At 47.9% G+C, this 17,040-nt stretch overlaps 1 protein-coding gene across 1 annotated transcript; it reads left to right on the top strand.

Annotated features, from left to right (window-relative positions):
• Window positions 1-1,124: 1,124 nt before the first annotated feature.
• On the top strand, window positions 1,125-4,435 carry LOC119951555 (zinc finger protein 664-like; the record flags this gene model as incomplete). Its single annotated transcript, XM_038774746.1, has 3 exons — window positions 1,125-1,181; window positions 3,866-3,997; window positions 4,154-4,435. Coding segments are annotated over exons 1-3 (471 nt in total), but the record flags the coding sequence as incomplete, so codon positions are not given.
• Window positions 4,436-17,040: the final 12,605 nt, after the last annotated feature.

The raw sequence follows: 17,040 nt of genomic DNA, 5'->3' as shown, positions 1-17,040 counted from the left end.
TAAGGTTGAAACTTCCTCCATGTTCAAAGGTGGTAGATATGTGATCATTTGAGGTTCGGTGCATGGAGATGTTGCAACAATGAATATTAATGGATTCCCAAATTACTCCCCAGAGTTCATTACAAAGGCTTTTGTGGATTTTGAGAGTTAGCTTTTGTGGTTGGTGACTTCAACTGCCACTTAAATCCTCCGGTACATAAGCTCCCGGTTACCAGGAACCACCACCCCACACCCCTTTCTCCTCCCCCTACCATATATTTGTCCGATATGAATTTACTTTCCCCTTAAATGTCAGCCATCTCCTGGGGAAAGCAGCCCTTTAATTGTGAACATTAGGAAATAGACCATCCTTTTAGCCAGACAAATAAATGTGTCAAGCTGGGGAGTAAAGGATGTCACTGTCTTTCAGACAGCCAGAAAGAGAGACCTGGGCCAACCTTTCCAGAGTCTGCACCCTCCCTGGATTCACTTCCTTTCCCTTCAGTTGCTGCAAGTGACCAATTGAAGGTAAGAATGAGAAAATAAATGGAAAGGGGGAGAAAAGTGTTTTACTCACAGATATTGGAGTCAGGAGGACGTTTCAGTCAGTGTGAAGCTCAATCTTCATTCACAAAGCCCGCGCTCTGATTGGCTGGAAGACCAATACCCTGTCTTGAACATGCGCAGTCCCAGACCGGGGGAGAGGCGGGGAACACCGAGCGGCTTCTCGGTCTGGTCGGAGCCGTCAGTCGGTTGCCGGGAATCCTTGTTTCGAGGAGGTGCAGGGCGAGGGGGTAAAAAGAGTGGGTGTGGAGTTCCCGATTCCGGACACCGGACCTGCGCACTGGAATCCAGTGACGTCACCGCGATTCCTCTTGGCTGTTTCAGGCCTTGCTACATTGTGACGTCACAGAGGCGGTCCCAGAACGGATGGTCTTTTTTGGGACACACTGCGGATTGGCCATCAGCTCAGTGCGTCCGGCGGTGAAACCCCGCCCACACCTACGTGAGCCTGGTTATCTCTCTCCACCCCCCCCCCCCCCCCCCAGTCCTATTAATGGCATTTGGACATTGACCAATGGGAACCTACGTAGGACCGGAGGTCATTTGGGCTTCCAGCAAACCAGGGTCCGGCCTTTGTGACAATGGCTGCCGGGAGCTTCCTCCACTGTCTGTCCAGCAAAGCTGCTGCTCCTCTGGCTGTGAGTGAAGATTGAACTTCACACAGACTGAAACTTCCTCTATCCTTTGTAAGCGAAACACTTTCTTTTCTCTCCATTAAAATTATGTGCTTATTCTGGCTTTCAATTTTTGACTTGTTTAAATCCTCAGGCCCAGATGAGATGTGGGCACCACGGTAGCACAAGTGGGTAGCACTGTGACTATCCAAAGACGTGCAGGTTCGGTGGATTGGACATGCTAAATTGTCCAAAAACGGTTAGGAGGGGTTATTGGGGTTCCAGGGATGGGGTGTAAATGGGGGCTTAAGTTGGTGCAGACTCGATAGACCAAATGGCCTCCTTTTGCACTGTATGTTCTATGTGTCCCAGGCTGCTGTGGGAAGCAAGAGAGGAGATTGCAGAGGCTCTGACAATAATTTTCAAATCTTCTTTGGTCACAGGAACGGTGCCAGAGGACTGGAGGACAGATAATGTGGTTCCATTGTTCAAGAAGGGAAGCAAGGGAAAACAACAGGAAATTACAGACTAGTTAATCTATCTTCAGTGGTTAGTCTGAGGATAAATCTCTTCATTTTTTTCAACGGATGCAGTGAGATCTTAAATTATCAGCTGAAGTCATTATCAGGAATGTCACATTGAATAACAAAGCAAGTGAGATTGTGAGGACCAAGCAGGCTCACCTGCCACATTAAAGGTCAGTGAAAATGGTGGGTCACAAAGGTCAGTCAGCGAAGATCACAAAGGTCGGCCGATATGGGGCGCAAAGGATGGCCGGTTGGTAAAAATGGGTCCTGGGCAAAAAGGTTTGAAAAACACTGCAATACCCTGTCCCTTCGAGTCCGTTCCTTGGAGACTAGGCCGCAAGCCCCCAAGGTAAGGTTTTATACTCACATCTCCGATACTCTGCCTCTTCAAGTCCGTTCCCTGGAGATCGGCTGCAAGCCCCCGATGTAAGGTTTTATGCTCACATCTCCGATACTCTAGCTCTTCAAGTCCGTTCCCTGGAGACTAGGGCCCAAGTCCCCGAGGTAAGGTTTTATACTCACATCTCCGATACTCTGCCTCTTCGAGTCCGTTCCCTGGAGATCGGCTGCAAGTCCCCGAGGTAAGGTTTTATACTCACATCTCTGATACTCTGCCTCTTCAAGTCCGTTCCCCGGAGATCGGCTGCAAGCCCCCGAGGTAAGGTTTTATACTCACATCTCCGATACTCTGCCTCTTCAAGTCCGTTCCCTGGAGATAGGCTGCAAGCCCCCCGAGGTAAGGTTTTATACTCACAATTCTGACATTTTGCTCATCCGAGTCCCCTTGGACACTAGGCTGCAAATCCCCGAGGGAAGGTTTTTATACTCACAGCTCCGATACTACACTCCTCCGTGTCTTCTCCCTGGAGACAGGCCCACAAATCCCCAAGGCAAGGAATAAATCTTCCGCCCTCGAAGTGAGGGCAGCACTGTAGCACAAGTGGATAGCACTGTGGCTTCACAGCGCCAGGGTCCCAGGTTCGATTCCCGGCTGGGTCACTGGCTGTGCGGAGTCTGTACATTCTCCCCATGTCTGTGTGGCTTTCCTCTGGGTGCTCCAGTTTCCTCCCACAATCCAAAGACGTGCAGGTTAGGTGGATTGGCCATGCTAAATTGCCCTTAGTGACCAAAAAATGTTAGGAGGGGTTATTGGGTTACAGGGATAGGGTGGAAGTGAGGGCTTAAGTGGGTCGGTGCAGACCCGATGGGCCGAATGGCCTCCTTCTGCACTGCATGTTCTATGTTCTAAGTCCACTCCCTGGTGAGCAGGCCGCGAATCCCCAGGGAAAAGATTTTTACTCGGCTCCAAAAATCCAGACCTCTCAGTTCTCACCCTGGAAACTAGGAAAGGTCTTTATATTTACTACTATGATGCTCCACCTCTTCAAATCCTCTCCCTGGAGACTAGGCCTCAAATCCCTGAGGTCAGGGTTTTGTACTTACTGCTCCAGCACTCCGCCCTCCAAGTCCACACCCTGGAGGCTAGGTATGGCGAAATAGGTATTAGAGACTAGGTATTGGGAAATGGGAGAAAAAAAAATGTTCTCTAGAAATGAGAATTCTCTGTTCTGAATTTCTATCCTGTACTGACTGTGAAGTCTTCTGTAAACTCCTTTTACAGGATATTAGCAGAGGAGGAATTACAGACAGAAATCTCAAATGTAATATCTCGATCTGACAGAGTCACCAGATTCCTTGGGATCTGAATATCAACGGCCTTTGAATCGAGAAGGGGAAGGAAAAATGTTTGTCCGATCTGTCGGCAACAAAAGATTTTAAATATAATTGTGACTGGAAAAGCACCAAGACACACACACCCGAGTGAGAGTGTTCCAGAGCACTGACTGTGGAAAGAGCTTTAACCAGTCACACAGCCTGAAAAAACATCACACCATTCACAGCGGGGAGAGACCGTACACGTGTACTGTGTATGGACGAGGCTTCAACTGATATTCTGACCTGAAGAGATTCGAGGAGACACATAACATGGAGAAACCGTGGATATGTGGGGATTGTGGGAAGGGATTCAGTGCCCCATCTCAACTGGAGATTCATCGACGCATTCACACAGGGGAGAGGCCGTTCACCTGCTCTGTATGTGAGAAGGGATTCACTCAGTTATCCCACCTACTTACACATCAGCGAGTTCACAGTGGGGAGAAGCCATTCACCTGCTCTCAGTGTGGGAAGGGATTCAGTGATCCATCCGGCCTGCGGTCACACCAGCGCGTTCACACTGGGGAGAGGCCATTCAGCTGCTTTCAGTGCGAGAAGAGATTCAGTGATTCATCCACCTTGCGGACACACCGCCGGGTTCACACAAGGGAGACGCCATTTAGCTGCTCTCAGTGTGGGAAGGGATTCACTCATTTATCCTATCTGAATGCACACCAGCTAGTTCACTCTGGGGTGAGGCCATTCACCTGCTCTCAGTGTCAGAAGGAATTCACTCAGTTATCCCACCTACAGACACACCAGCGGGTTCACACTGGGGAGAAGCCGTTCACCTGCTCTCAATGTGGGAAGGGATTCAGTCAATTATCCAGCCTGCAGACACACCAGAGGGTTCACACTGGGGAGAAGCCGTTCACCTGCTCTCAATGTGGCAAGGGATTCAGTCAGTTATCCAGCCTGCAGAGACACCAGCGAGTTCACACTGGGGAGAGGCCATTCACCTGCTCTCAGTGTGGAAACAAATTCACTGAGTTATCCAGCCTGCAGACACACCAGCGAGTTCACACTGGGGAGAGGCCGTTCACCTGCTCTCGATGTGGGAAGGGATTCACTACATTATCCAGCCTGCGGAGACACCAGCGAGTTCACACCGGGGAGAGTTAGCTCAGTTGGCTGGATAGCTGGTTTGTGATGCATAGCGACTCTGACATCAGGGGTTCAACTCCCGTACCGGCTGAGGTTATCCATGAAGGCCCCACCTTCTCAGCATTGCCCCTCGCCTGTGGTGTGGTGACCCTCAGATACAATCACCACCAGTCAGCTCACTCTCTCAAAGGGGAAAGCAGTCTCTGGGACTTTGGCGACTCTTATTTCACACAAATACAACAAACATAGATTCCTTTAAGGAGCAAAAATCCAACAGGAAAAGTGATACAACCGTGACTAACAAGAAAAGTTAAAAGTTCCATTCGATCAAAGGAAGGGCCTCATAAAGTGGCCAAAATAGTGTTAACCCTGAGGATTGGGAACGTGTTTTAGAATTCAGCAAAGAGGACCAAGAAACTGATCAAGAGAAAATAGAATATGAGAGCAAACTGGCGAGAAACATAAAAAATGACTGGAAAAGCTCCTATAGGAATGTGACAAGGAAAAGATTAGCAAAGACCAATGTGGGTCCATTCCAGGCAGAGACAGGAGAGTTTATAATGGGGAATAAGGAAATGGCAGAGAAACTAAACAATGTGTGTCTGTCTTCACAGACACTTTTTCAGATAAAAATATGAGAATTGCTGTACAGCAACTTAATATGTGTCAGAATCTAACACTGTTTCAAGAAAAGTTGCATAGAAGCCCTAATAATGAATAAACCATTGTTCTACAAATACATCTCGTAATGAAAAAGTATCGGAGCCTTAGCAACACAAACATTTACAAATAGTAGCAAAGCCTTAGCAACAAGCAAGGTTAATGCAGAACTCCTTATCTTCAGAGGATTGGTACATGTGGCGGGAGCATGCAGACATTTAATTAATTTGATAGACATGAATGAATCTTAAGTAATGACCAATGCCTGGATAACAAATCATGCTCCAAGTGACAGAGTTTTTTGAATAAATCAGGAAGCCTCAGCTGAGAATTTGAAACCAATCAGGGGTTAGACCATTGATAAGAATTTCTTTAAGAATAATGTTTCTTGATTAAAGTTTGTTCTGTATTCATGCTTTAAGAAATTCTGAACCATCTATTGATTTCCTAATATTGCCTTATATTTTTGTTTAACTCTCTTTATTATGTTTTGATGTATTATTTGATGTGAATTTTGATTTATTTCAATGTAAGAGAATCAAGGTGGATAATTAGCAATAAAGTTGTATTTTTAGACACCTCCAATCAACCAAATCTTGGGCTCATTTTTGAAGATAAAACAAGAAATCTTATCACTCATATCGTTGCCAAAATAAGTGGAACCCCGAGGTTTGGGAACTTGTTTTAGAAGAAACTCATGAAGAAAAATAGAATATGAGAGCAGACTGTCTAGAAACATAAAAAACGACTGATAAAGCTCCTATAGGAATGTGAAAAGGAAAAGATTAGCAAAGACCAATGTGGGTCCATTCCAGGCAGAGACAGGAGAGTTTATAATGGGGAATAAGGAAATGGCAGAGAAACTAAACAATGTGTGTCTGTCTTCACAGAGGAAGATACAGAAATTGTCCCAAAAACACGAGAGAACCACGAAGCTCAGAGTGCACAGGAGGCCATTCTGCCCAACCGGCTCATGCAGCTGCTACTTTTTATGGTCCCAGTGTCCTGCAGAAGAAGCGGCAACCCTGGATCTGTCAAATGGCCTGAATCAGCACCTTCAGGAGAATTGGGAGGGTGAATATTAGATACAGCAGAGTGAGAATGGAGGGAGAGTGTGTGGGATGGAGATTTACAGATTTTGGGGATGAGAGAGGAAAGAATGTTCCAGAGAAACTACAACTGTCTGTTCTGAGTTTCTATCCTGTACTGACAGTGATGTATTTTGTAAATACATCACACCATTGACAGCGAGGAGAGACCGTACATGTGTTCTCTGTGTGGGTAAGGCTTCAATTGTCTCATCTAGGGAGACACAAGGAGACCCAAAACATGGAGAAACAGTGGAAATGCCGGGACTGTGGGAAGGGATTCAAAGCCCCATCTGCACTGGAAGCTCATCGGCGCATTCACACTGGGAGAGGCCATTCAGCTGCTCTCAGTGTGGGAAAGGATTCAGTCAGTCATTCACTCTGCAAACACCAGAGGGTTCAGACTGGGGAGAGGCCATTGAACTGCTCTCAGTGTGGGAAGAGATTCAATCAATCAGCCAGCCTGACGTCCCACCAGCTACTTCACACAGAGGAGAAGCCGTTCACCTGCTCTTAGTGTGGGAAAGGATTCAGACATTTATCCACCCTGCGGAGACATCATCCAGTTCACCCTGGAGAGTGAGCATTCACCTGCTCTCAATGTGGGAAGTGATTGTCAGTCATTCACCCTGCAAACACACCAGAGGGTTCACACTGAGGAGAGGCCATTCAGCTGCACTCTGTGGGAAGAGATTCTGTGTTTCCTTCTACCTGCTGAGTCACCAACAAGGTCACAAGGGATTACAGGGGTTGGATTCTGCTGTTATTGTTTCTGCTCTCAATTACACCCGGAACAGCATTGTGTTCATTCTGTCAGTTGGTCAATGGGGAGGGTCGGAGGGTTTATTTCTGCTGGACTGGCCGGTCTCACGACTTTGCCTCCAGTGGCCTGATGCTCTTGAGCGTTGTGGCAAATACTTGGCTTCAAATTTCACAAGGATCACAGAGTGAAAGGGTGTTTGGCAGGTAGATGACGTATAGTTCCTGTTTCTGTTTGGAACCCCAAAGCATGCAGTTCAGATGAAGATAGGCTATGGTGGTTACATGGTTCTGTCTCAGAAGGAACCTGTCAAGCTATGAAGGGCAAGTTGATTGGGAACTTACAATAAAATGTGTAATGATACACAGGCAATCACATTTAAGGAATGATCACATATTTACATAAAATATAGATTCATTTAAGAAACAAAAATCCAACAGGAAAAGTGACGCAACCGTGGTGAACAAGAAAAATTAAAGATTCCATTAGGTCAAAGGAAGAGTCTCATTGATAGATTACAGATTTATTGCTTCACTAATTTATTGGTAACCTTTAAGAATTAATGCAGTATAATTCTTCAATTCAGTATACATACAGACAGAAAATGGAATATCCACAAGGCAAAGTCATTGTTTCAGATAAAAATATGAGAATTGCTGTACAGCAACTTAATATGTGTCAGAATCTAACACTGTTTCAAGAAAAGTTGCATAGAAGCCCTCATAATGAATAAACCATTGTTCTACAAATACATCTCGTAATGAAAAAGTATCGGAGCCTTAGCAACACAAACATTTACAAATAGTAGCAAAGCCTTAGCAACAAGCAAGGTTAATGCAGAACACCTTATCTTCAGAGGATTGGTGCACGTGGCGGGAGCATGTAGACATTTAATTAATTTGACAGACATGAATGAATCTTAAGTAATGACCAATGCCTGGATAACAAATCATGCTCCAAGTGACAGAGTTTTTTGAATAAATCAGGAAACCTCAGCTGAGAATTTGAAACCAATAAGGGGTTAGACCATTGATAAGAATTTCTTTAAGAATAAAGTTTCTTGATTAAAGTTTGTTCTGTATTCATGCTTTAAGACATTCTGAACCATCTATTGATTTCCTAATATTGCCTTATATTTTTGTTTAACTCTCTTTATTATATTTTGATGTATAATTTGATGTGAATTTTGATTTATTTTAATGTAAGAGAATCAAGGTGGATAATTAGCAATAAAGTTGTATTTTTAGACACCTCCAATCAACCAAATCTTGGGCTCATTTTTGAAGATAAAATAAGAGATCTTATCACTCATATCGTTGCCAAAATAAGTGGAACCCCGAGGTTTGGGAACTTGTTTTAGAAGAAACTCATGAAGAGAAAATAGAATATGAGAGCAGACTGTCTAGAAACATAAAAAACGACTGATAAAGCTCCTATAGGAATGTGAAAAGGAAAAGATTAGCAAAGACCAATGTGGGTCCATTCCAGGGAGAGACAGGAGAGTTTATAATGGGGAATAAGGAAATGGCAGAGAAACTAAACAATGTGTGTCTGTCTTCACAGAGGAAGATACAGAAATTGTCCTAAAAACACCAGAGAACCAAGGGACCAGTGAGCACGAGGAACTGAAAGAGATTCGTATTAGTGAAAAAGCAGTACTGGAGAAATTAATGTGATTGAAAGTTAATAAATCCCCAAAAGCTGATGCTCTACATCCCAGAGTGTTGAAAGAGGCGGCTGAAGAGATAGTGGATACATTGGTGATCATCTTTCAAAATTCTATAGATTCTGGAATGGCCATTCAGCCCGTCAAGCCTGCTCCACCATTTAATACGATCATGGCTGATCATCAACTTCAATGCCTTTTTCCCCACACTATCCCCATATCCCTTTGTGTTATTGGTATTTAGAAATCTGTCAGTCTCTGCTTTAAACACGCTCAATGACTGAGCTCCCACAGCCCTCTGTGGTACAGAATTCCAAAGATTCACAAACCTCTGAGTAAAGAAATGTCTCCTCCGAGACCCGTCCTAAGTGGCTTCACCCTTATTTTCAACTTGTGTCCCCTGGTTCCAGACTCCCCAACCCGGGGAAACATCTCACCTGCACCCAGCTGTCTATTCCTTTGTGGATTTTGTAAGTTTCAATGAAATCCCCTCTCATTCCTTGAAACTCCAGAGAAAAGAGGCCTAGTTTCCCCAATCTCTCTTCACAGGACATTCCTGTCAAACCCGGAACAAGTCTGGTGAAACTTTGTTGCTGTTCCTCTGTGGCAATACCTTTCCTGAGGTAAGGGGAGTAAAACTGCACACATTACTCCAGCTGTGGTCTGAGAATTTCATAATGATCAATGTCAAGGCCACTGGACGGTATTCATTGAGGCACGTTGCCTGGTTCTTCTTTGGCCCTGGTATGATGGTGGTCTTCTTGAAGCAGGTGGGAACCTCAGAACGGAGTAGGGAGAGGTTGAGGATGTCCGCGAACACACCAACCAATTGGTCAGCGCAGGATCTGGGTGCATGGCAGGGACTCCGTCAGGACCTGTCGCTTTCGAAGGGTTCACTTTCAAGAAGGCCAATCTGACTTTGGAGGCTGTGATGGTGGGTATGGGTGTGTCCAAGGCTCCGGGGCAGTTTGTTGGTTTCCTGCCCGAAATAAGCATAGAATGCATTGAGTTCGTTGGGGAGGGCTGCGCTATTGCTGAAGATTCTACTCGGCTTTACTTTGCACCCATTATGTTGTTTAAGCCTTGCCACAACCAACGAGAGTCCATGTCGTTCACCTGTGATTCCAGCTTAGTCTGGTATTGTCTCTTGTAGTCCGTGATGGCTTTGTGGAGGTCATACCTCGATCTTTTGATTAGGTCAGGGTCGCCTGTCTTGACCTCCTCAGACGTGGCCTTCTATAGGGAGTGAATTTCCCGATTAAACCATGGTTTCTGGTTGGGTAACGTACATACTACCTTTTTTGACATACAATCTTCTGCACATTTTTTGATGAAGTCTGTGATGGTGCTGGAAAAATTGTTTTGGTTGGCTGCTGAGTTCTTGAATACGGACCAGTCCACTGACTCCAAGCAGCCTCGGACCAGCATTACACAACCTTCTTAAACGGATTCTCTGCTTAAGTTTGTGCTTGTATGCCGAGAGAAGGAGCGCCATCTTGTGGTCCGAATTTCCAAAGTGCAGTCAGGAGATGGATTAGAAGCGTCCTTGATATTTGTGTAGCAGTGGTCAAGGATGTTGGGGCCCCTGTTTGGACAGGAGATGTGTTGGTGGAATTTTGGCTGTACACTCTGGAGGTTGGCCTGGTTAAAGTCCCCGGCCACGATGAACAAGGCCTCCGGGTATTCTGCTTCATTGTTATTTATAGCAGTTACAATTCATCAAGCGCCTTCTTCACTTCCGCCTGGGGTGGGATGTAGACCACTGTGATGATGGTAGAAGTGAACTCCGTCAAAGGTAGTTTGGAAGGTACTTTAGAGTCGGATATTCCAGGTCTGGGGAGCAGTAGTTCGCCAGGGTCATCACATCCGAGCACCAGGACGAGTTGATGTGAAGACAAATCCCTCCACCCACTCCAGGTTCAATCCTGGATGTGATTAACAGCAGGAATAGCAGCAGAGTGCAACATGTCCTCACTTGTGAACTCTGTGGTGTCTCAGCATGTTGGATGACTGAGTGAATCCCTTCCCGCAGTGAGAGCAGGTGACTGGCCTCTTTCCAGTGAGGACTCGCTGGTGTGTCAACAGGGCATAGAACATAGAACAGTACAGCACAGAACAGGCCCTTCGGCCCTCGATGTTGTGCCGAGCAATGATCACCCTACTCAAACCCACGTATCCACCCTGTACCCGTAACCCAACAACCTCCCCCTTAACCTTACTTTTTAGGACACTACGGGCAATTTAGCATGGCCAATCCACCTAACCCGCACATCTTTGGACTGTGGGAGGAAACCGGAGCACCCGGAGGAAACCCACGCACACACGGGGAGGACGTGCAGACTCCGCACAGACAGTGACCCAGCCGGGAATCGAACCTGGGACCCTGGAGCTGTGAAGCATTTATGCTAACCACCATGCTACCGTGCTGCCCGGGCAGATTGTTGTTGAAAACTCACCACTATTCTTAGAATTCCACCTATACCAAAAAGGGCCGACATTCTAAATGATGAACAGGGATTCTCACTCCCTGACTCTGATGTAGGCTTCGGTGGGTGCTATTTAGGTCAAACTATGTTTTCAAGTTATCCCCTGGTATACCCCATACCTTCACAGAAGATTTAATCTACTTACCACTTAGTAGCATCGATCTTGGGTCCCGCATTGCTAAGTAAGTAAAGTAGACTTAGGAATAACCACTGGTTTCAGGTTCAAACTTTAAAATTATTTTATTATTATATTTTTTCTTTTAAAAGATGCAATCACTGTCTTTACAGAAAAGTAAAAAGATCTTGCTTCTGGATCCTTCTGGTTGGTTCAAGGGACCTTCAGGCCCAACTTGACAATCAATCTTCTTTTTAAAATCTGGTCTTCTTTAGATGTATTCACTGTTCTGCTCGGTTGCTATGTTCTATCTTTCCCATGTACCGAGCCGTGAGAGCTGGCTCTGCTGGCTGTCTCTGAGCTGACTCTGCCTCCTCTTTAAATTCTGGTCTTCCTTGGATGTATTAGCTGTTTTAGCTCGGCTGCTTTGCTCTGTCCCATGACCGAGCTGACTGTAAGCTGACTCTGCTTCTCTTGTACCTTCTCTGCCTCTCTGCCCCTTTCTCAGGTTTATGTATGTTTCTGACAGTTATTAAGTTTTTATGACTTTATTGTAAAGTAACTTTTATTTCACTTGGATTGTAAAAGGTACCTTTAATCTGAATTTTTCTTTTTTTTAAAAATAATTTTAAATCAAATTTTCACACAAAAGAAAACAGTAACAGAAAATTCAAAGAACAAACCCCCCCCCCTCCCCCCATATATACAAAAATGAAATGAAATGAATGAAAATCGCTTATTGTCGCGAGTAGGCTTCAATGAAGTTACTGTGAAAAGCCCCTAGTCGCCACATTCCGACGCCTGTCCGGGGAGGCTGGTACGAGAAGCAATAAATAAACGCCCGACGTTGGCAAAGATTTAACCCAAAACAACCCCCCCCCCCCCGGGCCGGGTTGCTGCTGCTGCTGACCTTTTGTTTTTACCGTTCTGCCAGGAGATCTAGGAATGGTTGCCATCTCCTGAAAAACCCTGCACTGACCCCCTTAGGGCAAATTTCACCTTCTCCAATTTAATAAACCCCGCCATATCGTTGACCCAGGCCTCCACGCTTGGGGAGCGCACATCCTTCCACTGAAGAAGAATCCTCCGCCGGGCTACTAGGGACGCAAAGGCCGGAACACCGGCCTCTTTCGCCTCCTGCACTCCCGGCTCCACTGCAACCCCAAATATTGCGAGTCCCCAGCCTGGATTGACCCTGGATCCTACCACCCTCGATACCGTCCTTGCTACACCCTTCCAAAACTCCCCTTGCGCTGGGCATGCCCAGAACAGAAAGCCTTTGACAAGGTGCTACACAAAACGTTGCTGCATAAGATAAAGATGCATGGCATTAAGGGTAAAGTAGTAGCATGGATAGAGGATTGGTTAATTAATAGAAAGCAAAGAGTGGGGATTAATGGGTGTTTCTCTGGTTGGCAATCAGTAGCTAGTGGTGTCCCTCAGGGATCCGTGTTGGGCCGACAATTGTTCACAATTTACATAGATGATTTAGAGTTGGGGACCAAGGGCAATGTGTCCAAGTTTGCAGATTACACTAAAATGAGTGGTAAAGCGAAAAGTGCAGAGGATACTGGAAGTCTGCAGAGGGATTTGGATAGAACATAGAACATAGAACAGTACAGCACAGAACAGGCCCTTCGGCCCTCAATGTTGTGCCGAGCCATGATCACCCTATTCAAACCCACGTATCCACCCTATACCCGTAACCCAACAACCCCCCCTTAACCTTACTTTTTATTAGGACACTACGGGCAATTTAGCATGGCCAATCCACCTAACCCGCACATCTTTGGACTGTGGGAGGAAACCGGAGCACCCGGAGGAAACCCACGCACACAGGGGGAGGACGTGCAGACTCCACACAGACAGTGACCCAGCCGGGAATCGAACCTGGGACCCTGGAGCTGTGAAGCATTTATGCTAACCACCATGCTACCCTGCTGCCCATAGGTTAGGTGAATGGGCTAGGGTCTGGCAGATGGAATACAATGTTGACAAATGTGAGGTTATCCATTTTGGTAGGAATAACAGCAAACGGGATTATTATTTAAACGATAAAATATTAAAGCATGCCGCTGTGCAGAGAGACTTGGGTGTGCTAGTGCATGAGTCACAGAAGGTTGGTTTACACGTGCAACAGGTGATTAAGAAGGCAAATGGAATTTTGTTCTTCATTGCTAGAGGGATGGAGTTTAAGACTAGGGAGGTTATGTTGCAATTGTATAAGGTGTTAGTGAGGCCACACCTGAAGTATTGTGTTCAGCTTTGGGCTCCTTACTTGAGAAAGGACGTACTGGCACTGGAGGGTGTGCAGAGGAGATTCACTAGGTTAATCCCAGAGCTGAAGGGGTTGGATTATGAGGAGAGGTTGAGTAGACTGGGACTGTACTCATTGGAATTTAGAAGGATGAGGGGGGATCTTATAGAAACATTTAAAATTATGAAGGGAATAGATAGGATAGATGCGGGCAGGTTGTTTCCACTGGCGGGTGAAAGCAGAACTAGGGGACATAGCCTCAAAATAAGGGGAAGTAGATTTAGGAGCGAGTTTAGGAGGAACTTCTTCACCCAAAGGGTTGTGAATCTATGGAATTCCTTGCCCCGGTGAAGCAGTTGAGGCTCCTTCATTACATGTTTTTAAGGTAAAGATAGATAGTTTTTTGAAGAATAAAGGGATTAAGGGTTATGGTATTCGGGCCGGAAAGTGGAGCTGAGTCCACAAAAGATCAGCCATGATCTCATTGAATGGCGGAGCAGGCTCGAGGGGCCAGATGGCCTACTCCTGCTCCTAGTTCTTATGTTCTAACATGTGGACATGGTTTGCTGGGCCCCAGAGCACCTAACACACCTGTCCTCACTCCCAAAAAACTGACTCATCCTTGTCCCAGTCATATGAGTCCTATGCAGCACCTTAAACTGTATAAGGCTAAGCCTCGCACATGAAGAGGAGGAGTTCACCCTTTCCAGGGCATCCGCCCACTTCCCCTCCTCAATCTCCTCACCCAGCTCCTCCTCCCATTTACCTTTCAGCTCCTCCACCGAGGCCTCGTCTACCTCCTGCATCACCTGGTACGCTTCCGAGATCCTCCCCTCTCCATCCCATACCCCCGAGAGCACCCTGTCCTAGACCCCAGGCGGCGGCAGCAGGGGGAACCCCGCCACCTGACAAATGCCCTTACTTGCATGTACCTAATGGTGTTCCCCGGGGGGAGCCCAAACTTCCCTTCCAGCTCACCCAGGCTCGTAAACTTCCCATCTATTCCCGTACCAGCCTCCCCGGACAGGCGCCGGAATGTGGCGACTAGGGGCTTTTCACAGTAACTTCATTGAAGCCTACTCGTGACAATAAGCGATTTATTATTTATATGAACAGGTCCCCCAGCCTCCTGACACCTGCCCTGTGCCAACTCAGGAACCCGCCATCAATTCTCGCCAGAACAAACCGGTGGTTCCCCCATATCGGGGACCCCATCGAGGCCCCCACCTCCCCCCTGTGCAGCCTCCATTGCCCCCAAATTTTGAGGGTCGCTGCCATCACCGGGCTCGTGGTATACCTTGTTGGAGGGAGCGGCAGCGGCGCCGTTACCAGCGCTCCCAGGCTCGTGCCCACACAGGATGCCATCTCCATCCTCGTCCATGCTGCCCCCTCCCCGTCCATTACCCACTTACGCACCATCGCTGCGTTGGCAGCCCAATAATACCCACAGAGGCTGGGCAGCGCCAGCCCCCCCTATCACTGCCCCGCTCCAGAAACACCCTTCTCACCCTCGGGGTCCCGTGCGCCCACACAAATCCCGTAATGCTCCTGTTAACCCGCCTGAAAAAGGCCTTTGGGATAAGGATGGGAAGGCACTGGAACAGGAACAGAAACCTCGGGAGCACCGTCATCTTGACTGACTGCACCCTACCCGTCAGAGACAGCGGCAGCATGTCCCACCTCTTAAACTCCTCCTCCATTTGCTCCACCAGCCTTGTGAGGTTAAGCTTAAGCAAGGCCCCCCAGCTCCTGGCCACCTAAACCCCAAGTACCTGAAGCTCCTCTCCGTCCTTTTCAGTGGGAGCCTCCCAATCCCCCCCCCCCCCCCCCCCCCCACTCCCGGTCCCGCGAGTGTATCACAAACAGCTTGCTTTTCCCAAAGATAAGCTTATACCCTGAGAAATCCCCAAATTCCCGGAGAATCCCCATCACCACCGGCATTCCCCACACCGGGTTCGCCACACACAAGAGGTCGATCGTGTAGAGCGACTCTCGGTGCTCCTCCCCACCCCGGACCAGCCCCCTCCAATCCCCTGACTCCCTCAGCGCCATAGCCAGGGGTTCAATTGCCAGCGCAAAAAGTAGGGGGGACAGGGGACACCCCTGCCTCGTCCCTCGGTGTAGTCGAAAATACCCCGACCTCTTCTTATTCGTGGCCACACTCGCCATCGGGGCCTCATACAACAGCCTCACCCAACTGACAAACCCCTCCCCAAACCCGAACCTTTCCAGCGCCTCCCACAAGTACCTCCACTCGACCCGATCAAAGGCCTTCTCCGCATCTAGCACCACCACTATCTCTGCCTCCCCTTCCACCGCCGGCATCATTATAACGTTCAAGACCCTCCGTATATTAGTGTTCAGCTGCCTCCCCTTCACAAACCCCGTTTGATCCTCGTGGATAACCTGCGGCACACAATCCTCTATCCTCGCGGCTAAGATCTTTGCCAACAACTTGGCGTCTACATTTAAGAGTGAGATCGGCCTGTATGACCCACACTGCAGGAGATCCCTGTCTCGCTTAAGAATCAAGGAGATCAGCGCCCGAGACATCGTCAGGAGCAAAGACCCCCCACTCCCTTGCCTCGTTAAAAGTCCTAACCAACAGGGGGCCCAGCAGGTCTGCATACGTCTTGTAAAATTCAACCGGGAACCCATCCGGCCCCGGCTCCTTCCCCGACTGCATGTTCCCTATCCCTTTGACCAGCCCCTCAAGCTCAACTGGCGCCCCCAGACCCTCCACCCTCGGGAATCTCAGCCGGTCTAAAAAGCGCCCCATCCCCCCTTCTCCGCCGGAGGTTCAGACCGATATAGTCTCTCATAAAAGTCCTGAAGACCCCATTAATGTCTACCCCACTCCGCACCACATTTCCTCCCTGATCCTTAACAGCACCAATCTCCCTAGCTACATCCCGCTTACGGAGCTGGTGTGCCAGCATCCTACTCGCCTTCTCCCCATACTCGTACACCGCACCCTGAGCCTTTCTCCATTGAGCCTCCGCCTTTCTGGTGGTCAACAAGTCGAACTCAGCACGAAGGCTGCGCCGCTCCCTCAGCAATCCCTCCTCCGGGGCCTCCGCGTACCCCCTGTCCACCCTCACCATCTCCCCCACCAATCCCTCCCTTTCTCTCTGCTCCTCTCTCTCTCTGTGGGCCCGAATGGAGATCAACTCTCCCCGAACCACCACCTTCAGCGCCTCCCAGACCATCCCCACTCGGACCTCCCCATTATCGTTGGCCTCTAGATACCTCTCGATACATCCTCGAACCCGCCCCCTCACATCCTCGTCCGCCAGCAGCCCCACCTCCAAGCACCACAACGGGGGCTGGTCCCTCTCCTCCCCCAGCTCGAGGTCCACTCAATGCGGGGCATGGTCCGAAATGGCTATCGCAGAGTACTTAGCGTCTACTACCCCCGCAATCAGCGCCCTACTCAAAACGAAAAAAATGGATCCGGGAGTAGGCCTTATGCACATGGGAGAAGTATGAAAATTCACTGGCCCT

The sequence above is a fragment of the Scyliorhinus canicula genome, chromosome 17 (assembly GCF_902713615.1).
Source record: "Scyliorhinus canicula chromosome 17, sScyCan1.1, whole genome shotgun sequence".
NCBI classification, from domain to species: Eukaryota; Metazoa; Chordata; class Chondrichthyes; order Carcharhiniformes; family Scyliorhinidae; genus Scyliorhinus; species Scyliorhinus canicula.
Note: the sequence above shows the minus strand (reverse complement) of the source record. Positions and strands in the feature narration are given on the sequence as shown.